Here is a 15,639-nt window from a genome sequence, read left to right on the forward strand (position 1 = left end):
TGAGATATCATGTGCGATACAAGCAGTCCTGCAGAGTGTTTACTTGTGTGTGAGATATCATGTGCAATACCAGCAGTCCTGCAGCGTGTTTACTTGTGTGAGATATCATGTGCTATACAAGCAGTCCTGCAGTGTTTACTTGTGTGTGTGATATCATGTGCAATACAAGCAGTCCTGCAGAGTGTTTACTTGTATGTGAGATATCATGTGCGATACAAGCACTCTTGCAGAGTGTTTACTTGTGTGTAATATCATGTGCGATACAAGCAGTCCTGCAGAGTGTTTACTTGTGTGTTATATCATGTGCGATACAAGCAGTCCTGCAGAGTGTTTACTTGTGTGTGATATCATGTGCGATACAAGCAGTCCTGCAGTGTTTACTTGTGTGTGAGATATCATGTGCGACACCAGCAGTCCTGCAGTGTGTTTACTTGTGTGAGATATCATGTGCGATACAAGCAGTCCTGCAGCATGTTTACTTGTATGATATCATGTAAGATACAAGCAGTCCTGCAGAGTGTTTACTTATGTGTGAGATATCATGTGCGATACAAGCACTCTTGCAGAGTGTTTACTTGTGTGAGATATCATGTGCGATACAAGCAGTCCTGCAGAGTGTTTACTTGTGTGAGATATCATGTGCGATACAAGCAGTCCTGCAGAGTGTTTACTTGTGTGTGAGATATCATGTGCGATACAAGCAGTCCTGCAGAGTGTTTACTTGTGTGAGATATTATGTGCGATACAAGCAGTCCTGCAGAGTGTTTACTTGTGTGAGATATCATGTGCGATACAAGCAGTCCTGCAGAGTGTTTACTTGTGTGTGAGATATCATGTGCGATACAAGCAGTCCTGCAGAGTGTTTACTTGTGTGAGATATTATGTGCGATACAAGCAGTCCTGCAGTGTGTTTACTTGTGTGTGATATCATGTGCAATACAAGCAGCCCTGTAGTGTGTTTACTTGTGTGTGATATCATGTGCGATACAAGCAGTCCTGCAGCGTGTTTACTTGTGTGTGATATCATGTGTGCGATATAAGCAGCCCTGTAGTGTGTTTACTTGTGTGTGATATCATGTGCGATATAAGCAGCCCTGTAGCGTGTTTACTTGTGTGTGATATCATGTGTGCGATATAAGCAGCCCTGTAGTGTGTTTACTTGTGTGTGATATCATGTGCGATACAAGCAGTCCTGCAGAGTGTTTACTTGTGTGTGAGATATCATGTGCGATACAAGCAGTCCTGCAGAGTGTTTACTTGTGTGAGATATTATGTGCGATACAAGCAGTCCTGCAGTGTGTTTACTTGTGTGTGATATCATGTGCAATACAAGCAGCCCTGTAGTGTGTTTACTTGTGTGTGATATCATGTGCGATACAAGCAGTCCTGCAGCGTGTTTACTTGTGTGGGATATCATGTGTGCGATATAATCAGCCCTGTAGTGTGTTTACTTGTGTGTGATATCATGTGTGCGATATAAGCAGCCCTGTAGTGTGTTTACTGTTGTCCAGTTCCAGTTACTTGGATGAAGAAGAAGTCACCAGGTGGGACATGTGTCTAAGATGGAATAAAGGTGAGGACTTACACTGGAACATGGAATAAAGGTGAGGACTTACACTGGAACATGAAATAAAGGTGAGGACTTACACTGGAACATGAAATAAAGGTGAGGACTTTCACTGGAACATGGAATAAAGGTGAGGACTTACACTGGAACATGAAATATAGGTGAGGACTTACACTGGAACATGAAATATAGGTGAGGACTTACACTGGAACATGGAATAAAGGTGAGGACTTACACTGGAACATGGAATAAAGGTGAGGACTTACACTGGAACATGGAATAAAGGTGAGGACTTACACTGGAACATGGAATAAAGGTGAGGACTTACACTGGAACATGGAATAAAGGTGAGGACTTACACTGGAACATGAAATATAGGTGAGGACTTACACTGGAACATGGAATAAAGGTGAGGACTTACACTGGAACATGGAATAAAGGTGAGGACTTACACTGGAACATGAAATAAAGGTGAGGACTTACACTGGAACATGGAATAAAGGTGAGGACTTACACTGGAACATGAAATATAGGTGAGGACTTACACTGGAACATGGAATAAAGGTGAGGACTTACACTGGAACATGGAATAAAGGTGAGGACTTACACTGGAACATGGAATAAAGGTGAGGACTTACACTGGAACATGAAATATAGGTGAGGACTTACACTGGAACATGGAATAAAGGTGAGGACTTACACTGGAACATGGAATAAAGGTGAGGACTTACACTGGAACATGGAATAAAGGTGAGGACTTACACTGGAACATGGAATAAAGGTGAGGACTTACACTGGAACATGAAATAAAGGTGAGGACTTACACTGGAACATGGAATAAAGGTGAGGACTTACACTGGAACATGAAATAAAGGTGAGGACTTACACTGGAACATGGAATAAAGGTGAGGACTTACACTGGAACATGGAATAAAGGTGAGGACTTACACTGGAACATGGAATAAAGGTGAGGACTTACACTGGAACATGAAATAAAGGTGAGGACTTACACTGGAACATGGAATAAAGGTGAGGACTTACACTGGAACATGGAATAAAGGTGAGGACTTACACTGGAACATGGAATAAAGGTGAGGACTTACACTGGAACATGAAATAAAGGTGAGGACTTACACTGGAACATGGAATAAAGGTGAGGACTTACACCGGAACATGGAATAAAGGTGAGGACTTACACCGGAACATGGAATAAAGGTGAGGACTTACACCGGAACATGGAATAAAGGTGAGGACTTACACTCGACTTCCTTCTGCAGCGAGACAGGTTGAGGTAGAGAGACACCCGCAGGTCCTTCAGTCCCTTAAGCTCCTCCCCCTCTCGTGGCATCTTCCTCAGAGCGTACTGATATCGCTGAGCCGCCTCCTTCATGCGTCCCTTCTGGAAGTCACACACACACACACACACACACACACACACACACACACACACACACACACACACACACACACACACACACACACACACACACACACACACACACGCACACACACACACACACACACACACACAATGAACAGGGGGTCCAAAGTGTGGCCCGCCGCTCATTTTATAACAGCACATTCTACAAACCCAATTGGCAAATTGGGAACAGGTGGGTGCCATGATTGGGTATAAAAGTAGATTCCATGAAATGCTCAGTCGTTCACAAACAAGGACGGGGCGAGGGTCACCACTTTGTCAACAAATGCCTGAGCAAATTGTTGAACAGTTTAAGAACAACATTTCTCAAGCAGCTATTGCAAGGAATTTAGGGATTTCACCATCTACGCTCCGTAATATCATCAAAGGGTTCAGAGAATCTGGAGACATCACTGCACGTAAGCAGCTAAGCCCGTGACCTTCCATCCCTCAGGCTGTACTGCATCAACAAGCCACATCAGTGTGTAAAGGATATCACCACATGGGCTCAGGAACACTTCAGAAACCCACTGTCAGTAACTACAGTTGGTCGCTACATCTGTAAGTGCAAGTTAAAACTCTCCAATGCAAGGCGAAAACCGTTTATCAACAACACCCAGAAACGCCGTCAGCTTCGCTGGGCCTGAGCTCATCTAAGATGGACTGATGCAAAGTGGAAAAGTGTTCTGTGGTCTGACGAGTCCACATTTCAAATTGTTTTTGGAAACTGTGGACGTCAAAGAGGAAAAGAACCATCCGGATTGTTCTAGGCGCAAAGTGTAAAAGGCAGCATGTGTGATGGTATGGGGGTGTATTAGTGGCCAAGACATGGGTAACTTACACATCTGTGAAGGCACCATTAATGCTGAAAGGTACATACAGCTTTTGGAGCAACATATGTTGCCATCCAAGCAACGTTACCATGGACGCCCCTGCTTATTTCAGCAAGACAATGCCAAGCCACGTGTTACATCAACGTGGCTTCATAGTAAAAGAGTGCGGGTACTAGACTGGCCTGCCTGTAGTCCAGACCTGTCTCCCATTGAAAATGTGTGGCACCTAAAATAGCAGAAGGGAGACCCCCGGACTGTTGAACAACTTAAGCTGCACATCAAGCAAGAATGGGAAAGAATTCCACTTCAAAAATGTGTCTCCTCACTTCCCAAACCTTTACTGAGTGTTGTTAAAAGGAAAGGCCATGTAACACAGTGGTGAACATGCCCTTTCCCAACTACTTTGGCACGTGTTGCAGCCATGAAATTCTAAGTTCATTATTATTTGCAAAAACAAAATAAAGTTTGAGGTGGCGACTTGTCCAGGGTGTACCCCGCCTTCCGCCCAATTGTAGCTGAGATAGGCTCCAGCGCCCCCATGACCCCGAAGGGAATAAGCGGTAAAAAATGGATGGATGGAAAATAAAGTTTATGAGTTTGAACATGAAATATGTTGTCTTTGTAGCATATTCAACTGAATATGGCTTAAAAAGGATTTGCAAATCATTGTATTCTGTTTATATTTACATCTAACACCATTTCCCAACTCATATGGAAACGGGGTTTGTAGAAGATTCTGGCAACAAAACATTAAAAAGTGGAATAAAACAGTAAACAGGTGAAATGTAACAAGTTCACAAAGCTGCCATGCAGGCGGTTTTGTTTTAAAACTGTAAAATAATAAAGCATCAAAATCAATGTTGTTATGAATTATTGACATATTTAAGCTCCAATTATTTCACATCAAATATTACACTTTGAAATATGTTTTGGAGGGGAAATTTTGCATGTTTTAAAAATATACGTGGGAGCCTGAACATTTTTGTAGGATTTTTTTTAAAACGGTCATTTTGCGCAAAAATAATATTCAAAATCAATGTTGTTATAAATTATTGACATATTTAAGCTCCAATTATTTCACATCAAATATTACACTTTTATATATTAATGGGCCAAAAATATTGCATATTTATAAACAGGTCTTTTTTTTTTAAAGGGCATAAAACAAACATTATTAAAACGTCTTCTTGACAGATAAATCTAAAGTTATTCTAGAGATTTAGGTGTTGAATATATATACTGTATATATATATATATATATATATATATATATATATATATATATATATATATATATATATTTTATTTTTAACATTTTTCCCAGGTCACCGGGACCAAACTTGAGGGGAGCCCTGAAGGTTAAAAAAAGTCAATATATTGTGAAAATGAAAAATCTCCAAATGCAGTCATTTGTCAGAGTGGCCCTCAGTTTGTGCAGTGATTTGTCAGTGGCCCTCAGTTTGTGCAGTGATATGTCAGCGTGGCCCTCAGTTTGTGCAGTGATATGTCAGCGTGGCCCTCAGTTTGTGCAGTGATTTGTCAGAGTGGCCCTCAGTTTGTGCAGTGATTTGTCAGAGTGGCCCTCAGTTTGTGCAGTGATTTGTCAGTGGCCCTCAGTTTGTGCAGTGATATGTCAGCGTGGCCCTCAGTTTGTGCAGTGATTTGTCAGAGTGGCCCTCAGTTTGTGCAGTGATTTGTCAGAGTGGCCCTCAGTTTGTGCAGTGATTTGTCAGAGTGGCCCTCAGTTTGTGCAGTGATTTGTCAGCGTGGCCCTCAGTTTGTGCAGTGATTTGTCAGAGTGGCCCTCAGTTTGTGCAGTGATTTGTCAGAGTGGCCCTCAGTTTGTGCAGTGATTTGTCAGAGTGGCCCTCAGTTTGTGCAGTGATTTGTCAGAGTGGCCCTCAGTTTGTGCAGTGATTTGTCAGTGTGGCCCTCAGTTTGTGCAGTGATTTGTCAGCGTGGCCCTCAGTTTGTGCAGTGATTTGTCAGCGTGGCCCTCAGTTTGTGCAGTGATTTGTCAGTGTGGCCCTCAGTTTGTGCAGTGATTTGTCAGTGTGGCCCTCAGTTTGTGCAGTGATTTGTCAGAGTGGCCCTCAGTTTGTGCAGTCATTTGTCAGAGTGGCCCTCAGTTTGTGCAGTGATTTGTCAGAGTGGCCCTCAGTTTGTGCAGTGATTTGTCAGAGTGGCCCTCAGTTTGTGCAGTGATTTGTCAGAGTGGCCCTCAGTTTGTGCAGTGATTTGTCAGAGTGGCCCGCAGTTTGTGCAGTCATTTGTCAGAGTGGCCCTCAGTTTGTGCAGTGATTTGTCAGAGTGGCCCTCAGTTTGTGCAGTGATTTGTCAGAGTGGCCCTCAGTTTGTGCAGTGATTTGTCAGAGTGGCCCGCAGTTTGTGCAGTCATTTGTCAGAGTGGCCCTCAGTTTGTGCAGTGATTTGTCAGAGTGGCCCGCAGTTTGTGCAGTCATTTGTCAGAGTGGCCCTCAGTTTGTGCAGTGATTTGTCAGAGTGGCCCTCAGTTTGTGCAGTGATTTGTCAGAGTGGCCCTCAGTTTGTGCAGTGATTTGTCAGCGTGGCCCTCAGTTTGTGCAGTGATTTGTCAGAGTGGCCCTCAGTTTGTGCAGCCTGACCTTGTAGAGCAGGTTGCCTTCCTCCATCAGCTTCTGCAGCAGGATGAGGAGAACATCTGGCTTGGTGGACGCCATGGCCCAGGTGGCGTGACCTGACAAGAGGACGCATCATTACAAGCTTTGTCGCACAAGGTCACACAAGGTCACACAAGGTCACACAAGGTCACGCACCTGAGCGGTCGTGTGGGGATGTTTTGTATCCTGGTGGGGATGCAGGAGTGGATGAAGAGCACACAGAGTTAGGGAACTACACTTTTGTAAATTATCATCATATTTTATAAACATGCTGTAAGTATATATGTAGTATCTAGTAACATTCATAATAACATGGTTTGGTGTTGTGCAGCCATAAACTGATATGAAGTATAATGTTTGGTGTTGTGCAGCCATAAACTGATATGAAGTATAATGTTTGGTGTTGTGCAGCCATAAACGGGTATGAAGTATAACGTTTGGTGTTGTGCAGCCATAAACTGATATGAAGTATAAAGTTTTGTGTTGTGCAGCCATAAACGGGTATGAAGTATAAAGTTTGGTGTTGTGCAGCCATAAACTGATATGAAGTATAAAGTTTGGTGTTGTGCAGCCATAAATGGTATTAAGTATAAAGTTTGGTGTTGTGCAGCCATAAACTGATATGAAGTATAAAGTTTGGTGTTGTGCAACCATAAACTGATATGAAGTATAAAGTTTTGTGTTGTGCAACCATAAACTGATATGAAGTATAAAGTTTGGTGTTGTGCAGCCATAAACTGATATGAAGTATAAAGTTTGGTGTTGTGCAGCCATAAACTGATATGAAGTATAAAGTTTTGTGTTGTGCAGCCATAAACGGGTATGAAGTATAAAGTTTGGTGTTGTGCAGCCATAAACTGATATGAAGTATAAAGTTTGGTGTTGTGCAACCATAAACTGATATGAAGTATAAAGTTTGGTGTTGTGCAACCATAAACTGATATGAAGTATAAAGTTTGGTGTTGTGCAGCCATAAACTGATATGAAGTATAAAGTTTTGTGTTGTGCAACCATAAACTGATATGAAGTATAAAGTTTGGTGTTGTGCAATCATAAACTGATATGAAGTATAAAGTTTTGTGTTGTGCAGCCATAAACTGATATGAAGTATAAAGTTTGGTGTTGTGCAGCCATATGCTGATATGAAGTATAAAGTTTTGTGTTGTGCAGCCATAAACTGATATAAAGTATGAAGTTTGGTGTTGTGCAACCATAAACTGATATGAAGTATAAAGTTTGGTGTTGTGCAGCCATAAACTGATATGAAGTATAAAGTTTGGTGTTGTGCAGCCATAAACTGATATGAAGTATAAAGTTTGGTGTTGTGCAGCCATAAACTGATATGAAGTATAAAGTTTGGTGTTGTGCAGCCATAAACTGATATGAAGTATAAAGTTTGGTGTTGTGCAGCCATAAACTGATATGAAGTATAAAGTTTGGTGTTGTGCAGCCATAAACTGATATGAAGTATAACGTTTGGTGTTGTGCAGCCATAAACTGATATGAAGTATAAAGTTTGGTTTTGTGCAGCCATAAACTGATATGAAGTATAATGTTTGGTGTTGTGCAGCCGTAAACTGATATGAAGTATAAAGTTTGGTGTTGTGCAGCTGTAAGCTGATATGAAGTATAAAGTTTGGTGTTGTGCAGCCATAAGCTGATATGAAGTATAACGTTTTGTGTTGTGTGTAAAGAAGCTGATATGAAGCATACAGTGTGGTGTTGTGCGGCAAGAAGCTGATATGAAGTATAAAGTTTTGTGTTGTGCGGCCATAAGCTGCTATGAAGTATAGAGATTGGTGTTGTGCGGCCATAAGCTGATATGAAGTATAAAGTTTGGTGTTGTGCAGCCGTAAGCTGATGTGAAGTATAACGTTTGGTGTTGTGCGGCCATAAGCTGATATGAAGTATAAAGATTGGTGTTGTGCGGCCATAAGCTGATATGAAGTATAAAGATTGGTGTTGTGCGGCCATAAGCTGATATGAAGTATAAAGTTTGGTGTTGTGCAGCCGTAAGCTGCTATGAAGTATAAAGATTGGTGTTGTGCGGCCATAAGCTGATATGAAGTATAAAGTTTGGTGTTGTGCAGCCGTAAGCTGATGTGAAGTATAACGTTTGGTGTTGTGCAGCCGTAAGCTGATATGAAGTATAAAGTTTGGTGTTGTGCAGCCGTAAGCTGATATGAAGTATAAAGTTTGGTGTTGTGCAGCATGTACCCATCTTAGATCCTTTCTTCAGCAGAGAGACCACCAGGGCAGGGTTCTGGCAGCCAGCTGAGAGTTCTGCTGCTCTGCTGCCATTCTTGTCACTTCTCTCCAACACACCTCCATGTTCTAGCAGGAAGTGCACCTGAAGAACATGAAGAACATCTTGTCACTCAGCAGAACATGAAGAACATCTTGTCACTCAACAGAACATGAAGAACATCTTGTCACTCAGCAGAACATGAAGAACATCTTGTCACTCAGCAGAACATGAAGAACATCCTGTCACTCAGCAGAACATGAAGAACATCTTGTCACTCAGCAGAACATGAAGAACATCTTGTCACTCAGCAGAACATGAAGAACATCTTGTCACTCAGCAGAACATGAAGAACATCTTGTCACTCAGCAGAACATGAAGAACATCTTGTCAATCAGCAGAACATGAAGAACATCTTGTCACTCAACAGAACATGAAGAACATCTTGTCACTCAGCAGAACATGAAGAACATCTTGTCACTCAGCAGAACATGAAGAACATCCTGTCACTCAGCAGAACATGAAGAACATCTTGTCACTCAGCAGAACATGAAGAACATCTTGTCACTCAGCAGAACATGAAGAACATCTTGTCACTCAGCAGAACATGAAGAACATCTTGTCACTCAGCAGAACATGAAGAACATCTTGTCACTCAGCAGAACATGAAGAACATCTTGTCACTCAGCAGAACATGAAGAACATCTTGTCACTCAGCAGAACATGAAGAACATCTTGTCACTCAGCAGAACATGAAGAACATCTTGTCACTCAACAGAACATGAAGAACATCCTGTCACTCAGCAGAACATGAAGAACATCTTGTCACTCAGCAGAACATGAAGAACATCTTGTCACTCAGCAGAACATGAAGAACATCCTGTCACTCAACAGAACATGAAGAACATCTTGTCACTCAGCAGAACATGAAGAACATCTTGTCACTCAGCAGAACATGAAGAACATCTTGTCACTCAGCAGAACATGAAGAACATGTCACTCAGCAGAACATGAAGAACATCTTGTCACTCAGCAGAACATGAAGAACATGTCACTCAGCAGAACATGAAGAACATCTTGTCACTCAACAGAACATGAAGAACATCTTGTCACTCAGCAGAACATGAAGAACATCTTGTCACTCAGCAGAACATGAAGAACATCCTGTCACTCAACAGAACATGAAGAACATCTTGTCACTCAGCAGAACATGAAGAACATCTTGTCACTCAGCAGAACATGAAGAACATCCTGTCACTCAACAGAACATGAAGAACATCTTGTCACTCAGCAGAACATGAAGAACATCCTGTCACTCAACAGAACATGAAGAACATCTTGTCACTCAGCAGAACATGAAGAACATCTTGTCACTCAGCAGAACATGAAGAACATCTTGTCACTCAGCAGAACATGAAGAACATGTCACTCAGCAGAACATGAAGAACATCTTGTCACTCAGCAGAACATGAAGAACATCTTGTCACTCAGCAGAACATGAAGAACATCTTGTCACTCAGCAGAACATGAAGAACATCTTGTCACTCAGCAGAACATGAAGAACATCTTGTCACTCAGCAGAACATGAAGAACATCCTGTCACTCAGCAGAACATGAAGAACATCTTGTCACTCAGCAGAACATGAAGAACATCTTGTCACTCAGCAGAACATGAAGAACATGTCACTCAGCAGAACATGAAGAACATCTTGTCACTCAGCAGAACATGAAGAACATGTCACTCAGCAGAACATGAAGAACATCCTGTCACTCAGCAGAACATGAAGAACATCTTGTCACTCAGCAGAACATGAAGAACATCTTGTCACTCAGCAGAACATGAAGAACATCCTGTCACTCAGCAGAACATGAAGAACATCTTGTCACTCAACAGAACATGAAGAACATCTTGTCACTCAGCAGAACATGAGGAACATCTTGTCACTCAGCAGAACATGAAGAACATCTTGTCACTCAGCAGAACATGAAGAACATCTTGTCACTCAGCAGAACATGAAGAACATCCTGTCACTCAACAGAACATGAAGAACATCTTGTCACTCAGCAGAACATGAAGAACATCTTGTCACTCAGCAGAACATGAAGAGCATCCTGTCACTCAGCAGAACATGAAGAGCATCCTGTCACTCAGAAGAACATGAAGAACATCTTGTCACTCAGCAGAACATGAAGAACATCTTGTCACTCAACAGAACATGAAGAACATCTTGTCACTCAGCAGAACATGAAGAGCATCCTGTCACTCAGAAGAACATGAAGAACATCTTGTCACTCAGCAGAACATGAAGAACATCTTGTCACTCAGCAGAACATGAAGAACATCTTGTCACTCAGCAGAACATGAAGAACATCTTGTCACTCAGCAGAACATGAAGAACATCTTGTCACTCAGCAGAACATGAAGAACATCTTGTCACTCAGCAGAAGCAGCCTCAACGATGTAACTAGGGAACATTCTAAACTGAATAAATAGAGGAGTGCGTGGACTGTTCCCCAGAGCGTAGGGTGAGACTAACTGAGTGTGCAGCTCCATGCGTTCTCCTCATGAGCTAAATTGAACTCTGTCTCTGCCTGATTCCTTGCTTCTTGTCTCGTTTAATATTTGCGTAAATATCTTGACAAATATGAGATGATTACATCAGTAAAGAAGGTGAGGCAGCAGCTCACACATTCTCATACTTTCTGTAACGTACAGGAAGAAATGATGTTGGCCATCTTGAAAAATGTCTCAACTATAATCTACGCGTCATATTTTCCCAGGAGATGTTCTATATTGTGAAATCCAATGTTGATGCTCCTCTTAGATGCACCTAATAAAGGTGTTTGATATTTTTTTTAATGACAAATTAAACACAACCCATAAAAAAAAAATATCATCTCCAAATATCGGCCTCCTTGACTACTAATAATCCGTATCGGCCTTGAAAAAACCTGTATTGGTTGATGTGTTATTTACATGATTAAACTACGGCCCAGGGATTTCTTCCATTTAAAAGTTGCTGCCAACATGTCGCCATCTAGTGGTCAACGTGAGTAATTCAGGTGGATTACGTTTAATAAAGCACTTGGAGCAGTATTTACTGGTGCAAACAACCTTCCCTAGTCATAGCGCCAACAAAAACCGGTAGGATTGTGGACTCACCGCGTCGGCGTCCGCATTGAGCGCGGCGAGGTCTAGAGGAGTGCGCCCCTGCTTGTCAGCTCGGTTCACGTCCGCCCCGGCGTCCACCAGAGGCTGCAGGACGCCTCTCCGGGTCTTCATGCAGGCCCAGCTCAGTGCACTCAGACCCTCCTGGTCCACGGCACACACGGAGGCACCTGGGAGGGACAGCCCGGGTGAAGAAGTGGACGTGCGAGGACAGGTGAGGCTCACCTTTGGACAGCAGCAGCTCCACCGTGTCCACGTGTCCCCCGGAGGACGCCAGCATGAGCGCCGTGCGGCCCTGCTTCTCGCACGCGTGGTCCACCTGGGCGTGGTGCTCCAGCAGCACCTCTACCACCTGGCGGGGGAGGGGGAGGGGGAGGGACGTAAAGCGTGGGTGGAAGGTTGACGGCTCGGAGTGGTCACCTGCGCGTGTCCGTGTTTGGCCGCGCTGAGGAGGGGGAACATCCCCCGGCGGTTTGGCACCTCAAGCCCCGCCCCTCGGCCCAGGAGGAGCTCACACACCTCCACCCGGCCCCGCCCTGCCGCTGCACTCAGCACTGTTAGAGAGGAGGGCACACCTAAATATCATACATTTTGATATCACCATTCTAGAAGTTTCCTAGTGTCTCTTATGGGCTGTGAATCTTTGGGTGTCCCACGATTCGATTCAATATTGATTCTTGGGGTCACAATTCGATTCAAAATTGATTTTTTTCGATTCAAAGACGATATTTTCGGGATTGAAAAGGATTGTCTATTGATGGAATACATAGATTTCAGCAGGATCTACCCCAGACTGCTGACATGCAAGCAGAGTAAAAAGCTTTTATAATTGTAAAGGACAATGTTTTATCAACTGATTGCAATAATGTACATTTGTTTCAACTATTAAATGAAGCAAAAATAGGACTTATTTTATCTTTGTGAAAATATTGGACACAGTGTGTTGTCAAGCTTATAAGATGCGATGCAAGTGTAAGCCACTGTCACACTATTGTTCTTTTTTATAAATGTCTAATGATAATGTCAATGAGGGATTTTTAATCACTGCTATGTTGAAATTGTAACTGATATTGATACTGTTGTTGATAATATTCATTTTTGTTTCACTACTTTTGCTTTGTTGTGTTTGTGTCTCCTCTCAATTGTTGTGTGTGGTGTTTGTGTCTCCTCTCAATTGTTGTGTGTGGTGTTTGTGTCTCCTCTCAATTGTTGTGTGTGGTGTTTGTGTCTCCTCTCAATTGTTGTGTGTGGTGTTTGTGTCTCCTCTCAATTGTTGTGTGTGGTGTTTGTGTCTCCTCTCAATTGTTGTGTGTGGTGTTTGTGTCTCCTCTCAATTGTTGTGTGTGGTGTTTGTGTCTCCTCTCAATTGTTGTGTGTGGTGTTTGTGTCTCCTCTCAATTGTTGTGTGTGGTGTTTGTGTCTCCTCTCAATTGTTGTGTGTGTGGTGTTTGTGTCTCCTCTCAATTGTTGTGTGTGGTGTTTGTGTCTCCTCTCAATTGTTGTGTGTGGTGTTTGTGTCTCCTCTCAATTGTTGTGTGTGGTGTTTGTGTCTCCTCTCAATTGTTGTGTGTGGTGTTTGTGTCTCCTCTCAATTGTTGTGTGGTGTTTGTGTCTCCTCTCAATTGTTGTGTGTGGTGTTTGTGTCTCCTCTCAATTGTTGTGTGTGGTGTTTGTGTCTCCTCTCAATTGCTCTGTTTATTGCACTTCTGAGTGTTGCTGGCTCGGCTTTGCTTTTGGAATTGGATTGCATTGTTATGGTATTGCTGTGTATTGTTTTGTTGGATTAAATCATTAAAAAAAAAAAAAAAAAAAATTTTAAAATAAAAAACAACAATTTTTAAAAAATGAGAATCGATTCTGAATCGCACAACGTGAGAATCGTGATTCGAATTCGAAAACATTTTTTCCCACACCCCTAATTAGCATGCTAACTTGTGATGCTAGCTTTTTCAGCTAATGTTGTATGTTGACAGCTGAGAATAGTGCATTTGAATACTCTGCGCCATCTTAGAAGTACACTGACTTGTCGACGTGTCGACTTGGTATGTGTGCTAGCATGCTAATGTTAGCATGCTAGCTTTTTCAGCTAATTTTGTATGTTTAAACATTAAAATCATGGATGTTTGTACTTGCTGCCATCTTGGAAGTTTGCTAGCGTCTTTTATATCGACATGCTAACATTTTATGGTAGCTTTTTCAGCTAATTTTGTATGTTTAAACATTAAAATCATGGATGTTTATACTTGCTGCCATCTTGGAAGTTTGCTAGCATCTTCTATATCGACATGCTAACATTTTATGGTAGCTTTTTCAGCTAATGTTGTATGTTTACACCTGAGAATAGTGCATTTGAATACTCTGCGCCATCTTAGAAGTACACTGACTTGTCGACTTGTGGACTTGGTTTGTGTGCTAGCATGCTAATGTTAGCATGCTAGCAAGCTAATTTGAGCATGCTAACTTTTTTATCTAATTTTACACTTTTATCTCCATTGCAGCCGTGTTACTTGAAATGTGAGACATGCTAACTGTTAGCACACATGGTGAGTGTTAGCATTTTAGGCTAGCTCCGTAGCTCATTTTGTACAGTTACACCTAAAAACTCATGGACTCAGACACTCGACGCCACGTTAAAAGTAGGGCACTACATGCAGTATGTGTTGATAGTTTTCACACCTGTGTCGCAGAGGAAAGAGAAGAGGAAAGTAAATAAAAGATGAATAATGAAAGGCACCTGTTTCTCCCCAGAGGGAGTCGTGAGCGTCCATCTGCACGGCCAGCTGCTGCTCCTCCATGTCCAGCAAGCTCTTCACCACCTGCAGGAAGAAACTATTTTGTAAAACATCAAGTTTCACAATAAAAGCCCGGTGTACCTGCAGGAAGAAGCTATTTCTTAAAACATCAAGTTTCACAATAAAAGCCCGGTGTACCTGCAGGAAGAAGCTATTTAATAAAACATCAAGTTTCACAATAAAAGCGTGGTGTACCTGCAGGAAGAAGCTACTTATTAAAACATCAAGTTTCACAATAAAAGCCCGGTGTACCTGCAGGAAGAAACTATTTCTTAAAACATCCAGTTTCACAATAAAAGCGTGGTGTACCTGCAGGAAGAAGCTATTTATTAAAACATCAAGTTTCACATTAAAAGCGCGGTGTACCTGCAGGAAGAAGCTACTTATTAAGACATCAAGTTTCACAATAAAAGCGCAGTGTATCTGCAGGAAGAAGCTATTTCTTAAAACATCAAGTTTCACAATAAAAGCCCGGTGTACCTGCAGGAAGAAACTATTTCTTAAAACATCCAGTTTCACAATAAAAGCGTGGTGTACCTGCAGGAAGAAGCTATTTATTAAAACATCAAGTTTCACATTAAAAGCGCGGTGTACCTGCAGGAAGAAGCTACTTATTAAGACATCAAGTTTCACAATAAAAGCGCAGTGTATCTGCAGGAAGAAGCTATTTCTTAAAACATCAAGTTTCACAATAAAAGCCCAGTGTACCTGCAGGAAGAAGCTATTTAATAAAACATGAAGTTTCACAATAAAAGCGCGGTGTACCTGCAGGAAGAAGCTATTTAGTAAAACATCAAGTTTCACAATAAAAGCGCGGTGTACCTGCAGGAAGAAGCTATTTCTTAAAACATCAAGTTTCACAATAAAAGCCCGGTGTACCTGCAGGAAGAAGCTATTTATTAAAACATGAAGTTTCACAATAAAAGCACGGTGTACCTGCAGGAAGAAACTATTTCTTAAAACATCCAGTTTCA

The 15,639-nt window shown here is 42.0% G+C and overlaps 1 protein-coding gene across 1 annotated transcript in view; it reads right to left on the reverse strand.

Annotated features, from left to right (window-relative positions):
• The window catches only part of LOC133641359 (protein TANC1-like), a 156,768-nt gene that overhangs the window by 2,131 nt on the left and 138,998 nt on the right, over positions 1 to 15,639 (reverse strand). Inside the window, exons 21-28 of the mRNA XM_062035153.1 lie at positions 14,608 to 14,689; positions 12,294 to 12,427; positions 12,099 to 12,225; positions 11,868 to 12,043; positions 8,677 to 8,809; positions 6,616 to 6,645; positions 6,445 to 6,536; positions 2,826 to 2,966 (exon numbers count right to left, since the gene is read on the reverse strand). Coding sequence (XP_061891137.1) covers positions 2,826 to 2,966; positions 6,445 to 6,536; positions 6,616 to 6,645; positions 8,677 to 8,809; positions 11,868 to 12,043; positions 12,099 to 12,225; positions 12,294 to 12,427; positions 14,608 to 14,689 — 915 coding nt within the window. The remainder of the gene's footprint in view (positions 1 to 2,825; positions 2,967 to 6,444; positions 6,537 to 6,615; positions 6,646 to 8,676; positions 8,810 to 11,867; positions 12,044 to 12,098; positions 12,226 to 12,293; positions 12,428 to 14,607; positions 14,690 to 15,639) is intronic.

This window comes from Entelurus aequoreus, linkage group LG02 (assembly GCF_033978785.1).
Source record: "Entelurus aequoreus isolate RoL-2023_Sb linkage group LG02, RoL_Eaeq_v1.1, whole genome shotgun sequence".
Lineage (NCBI taxonomy): Eukaryota > Metazoa > Chordata > Actinopteri > Syngnathiformes > Syngnathidae > Entelurus > Entelurus aequoreus.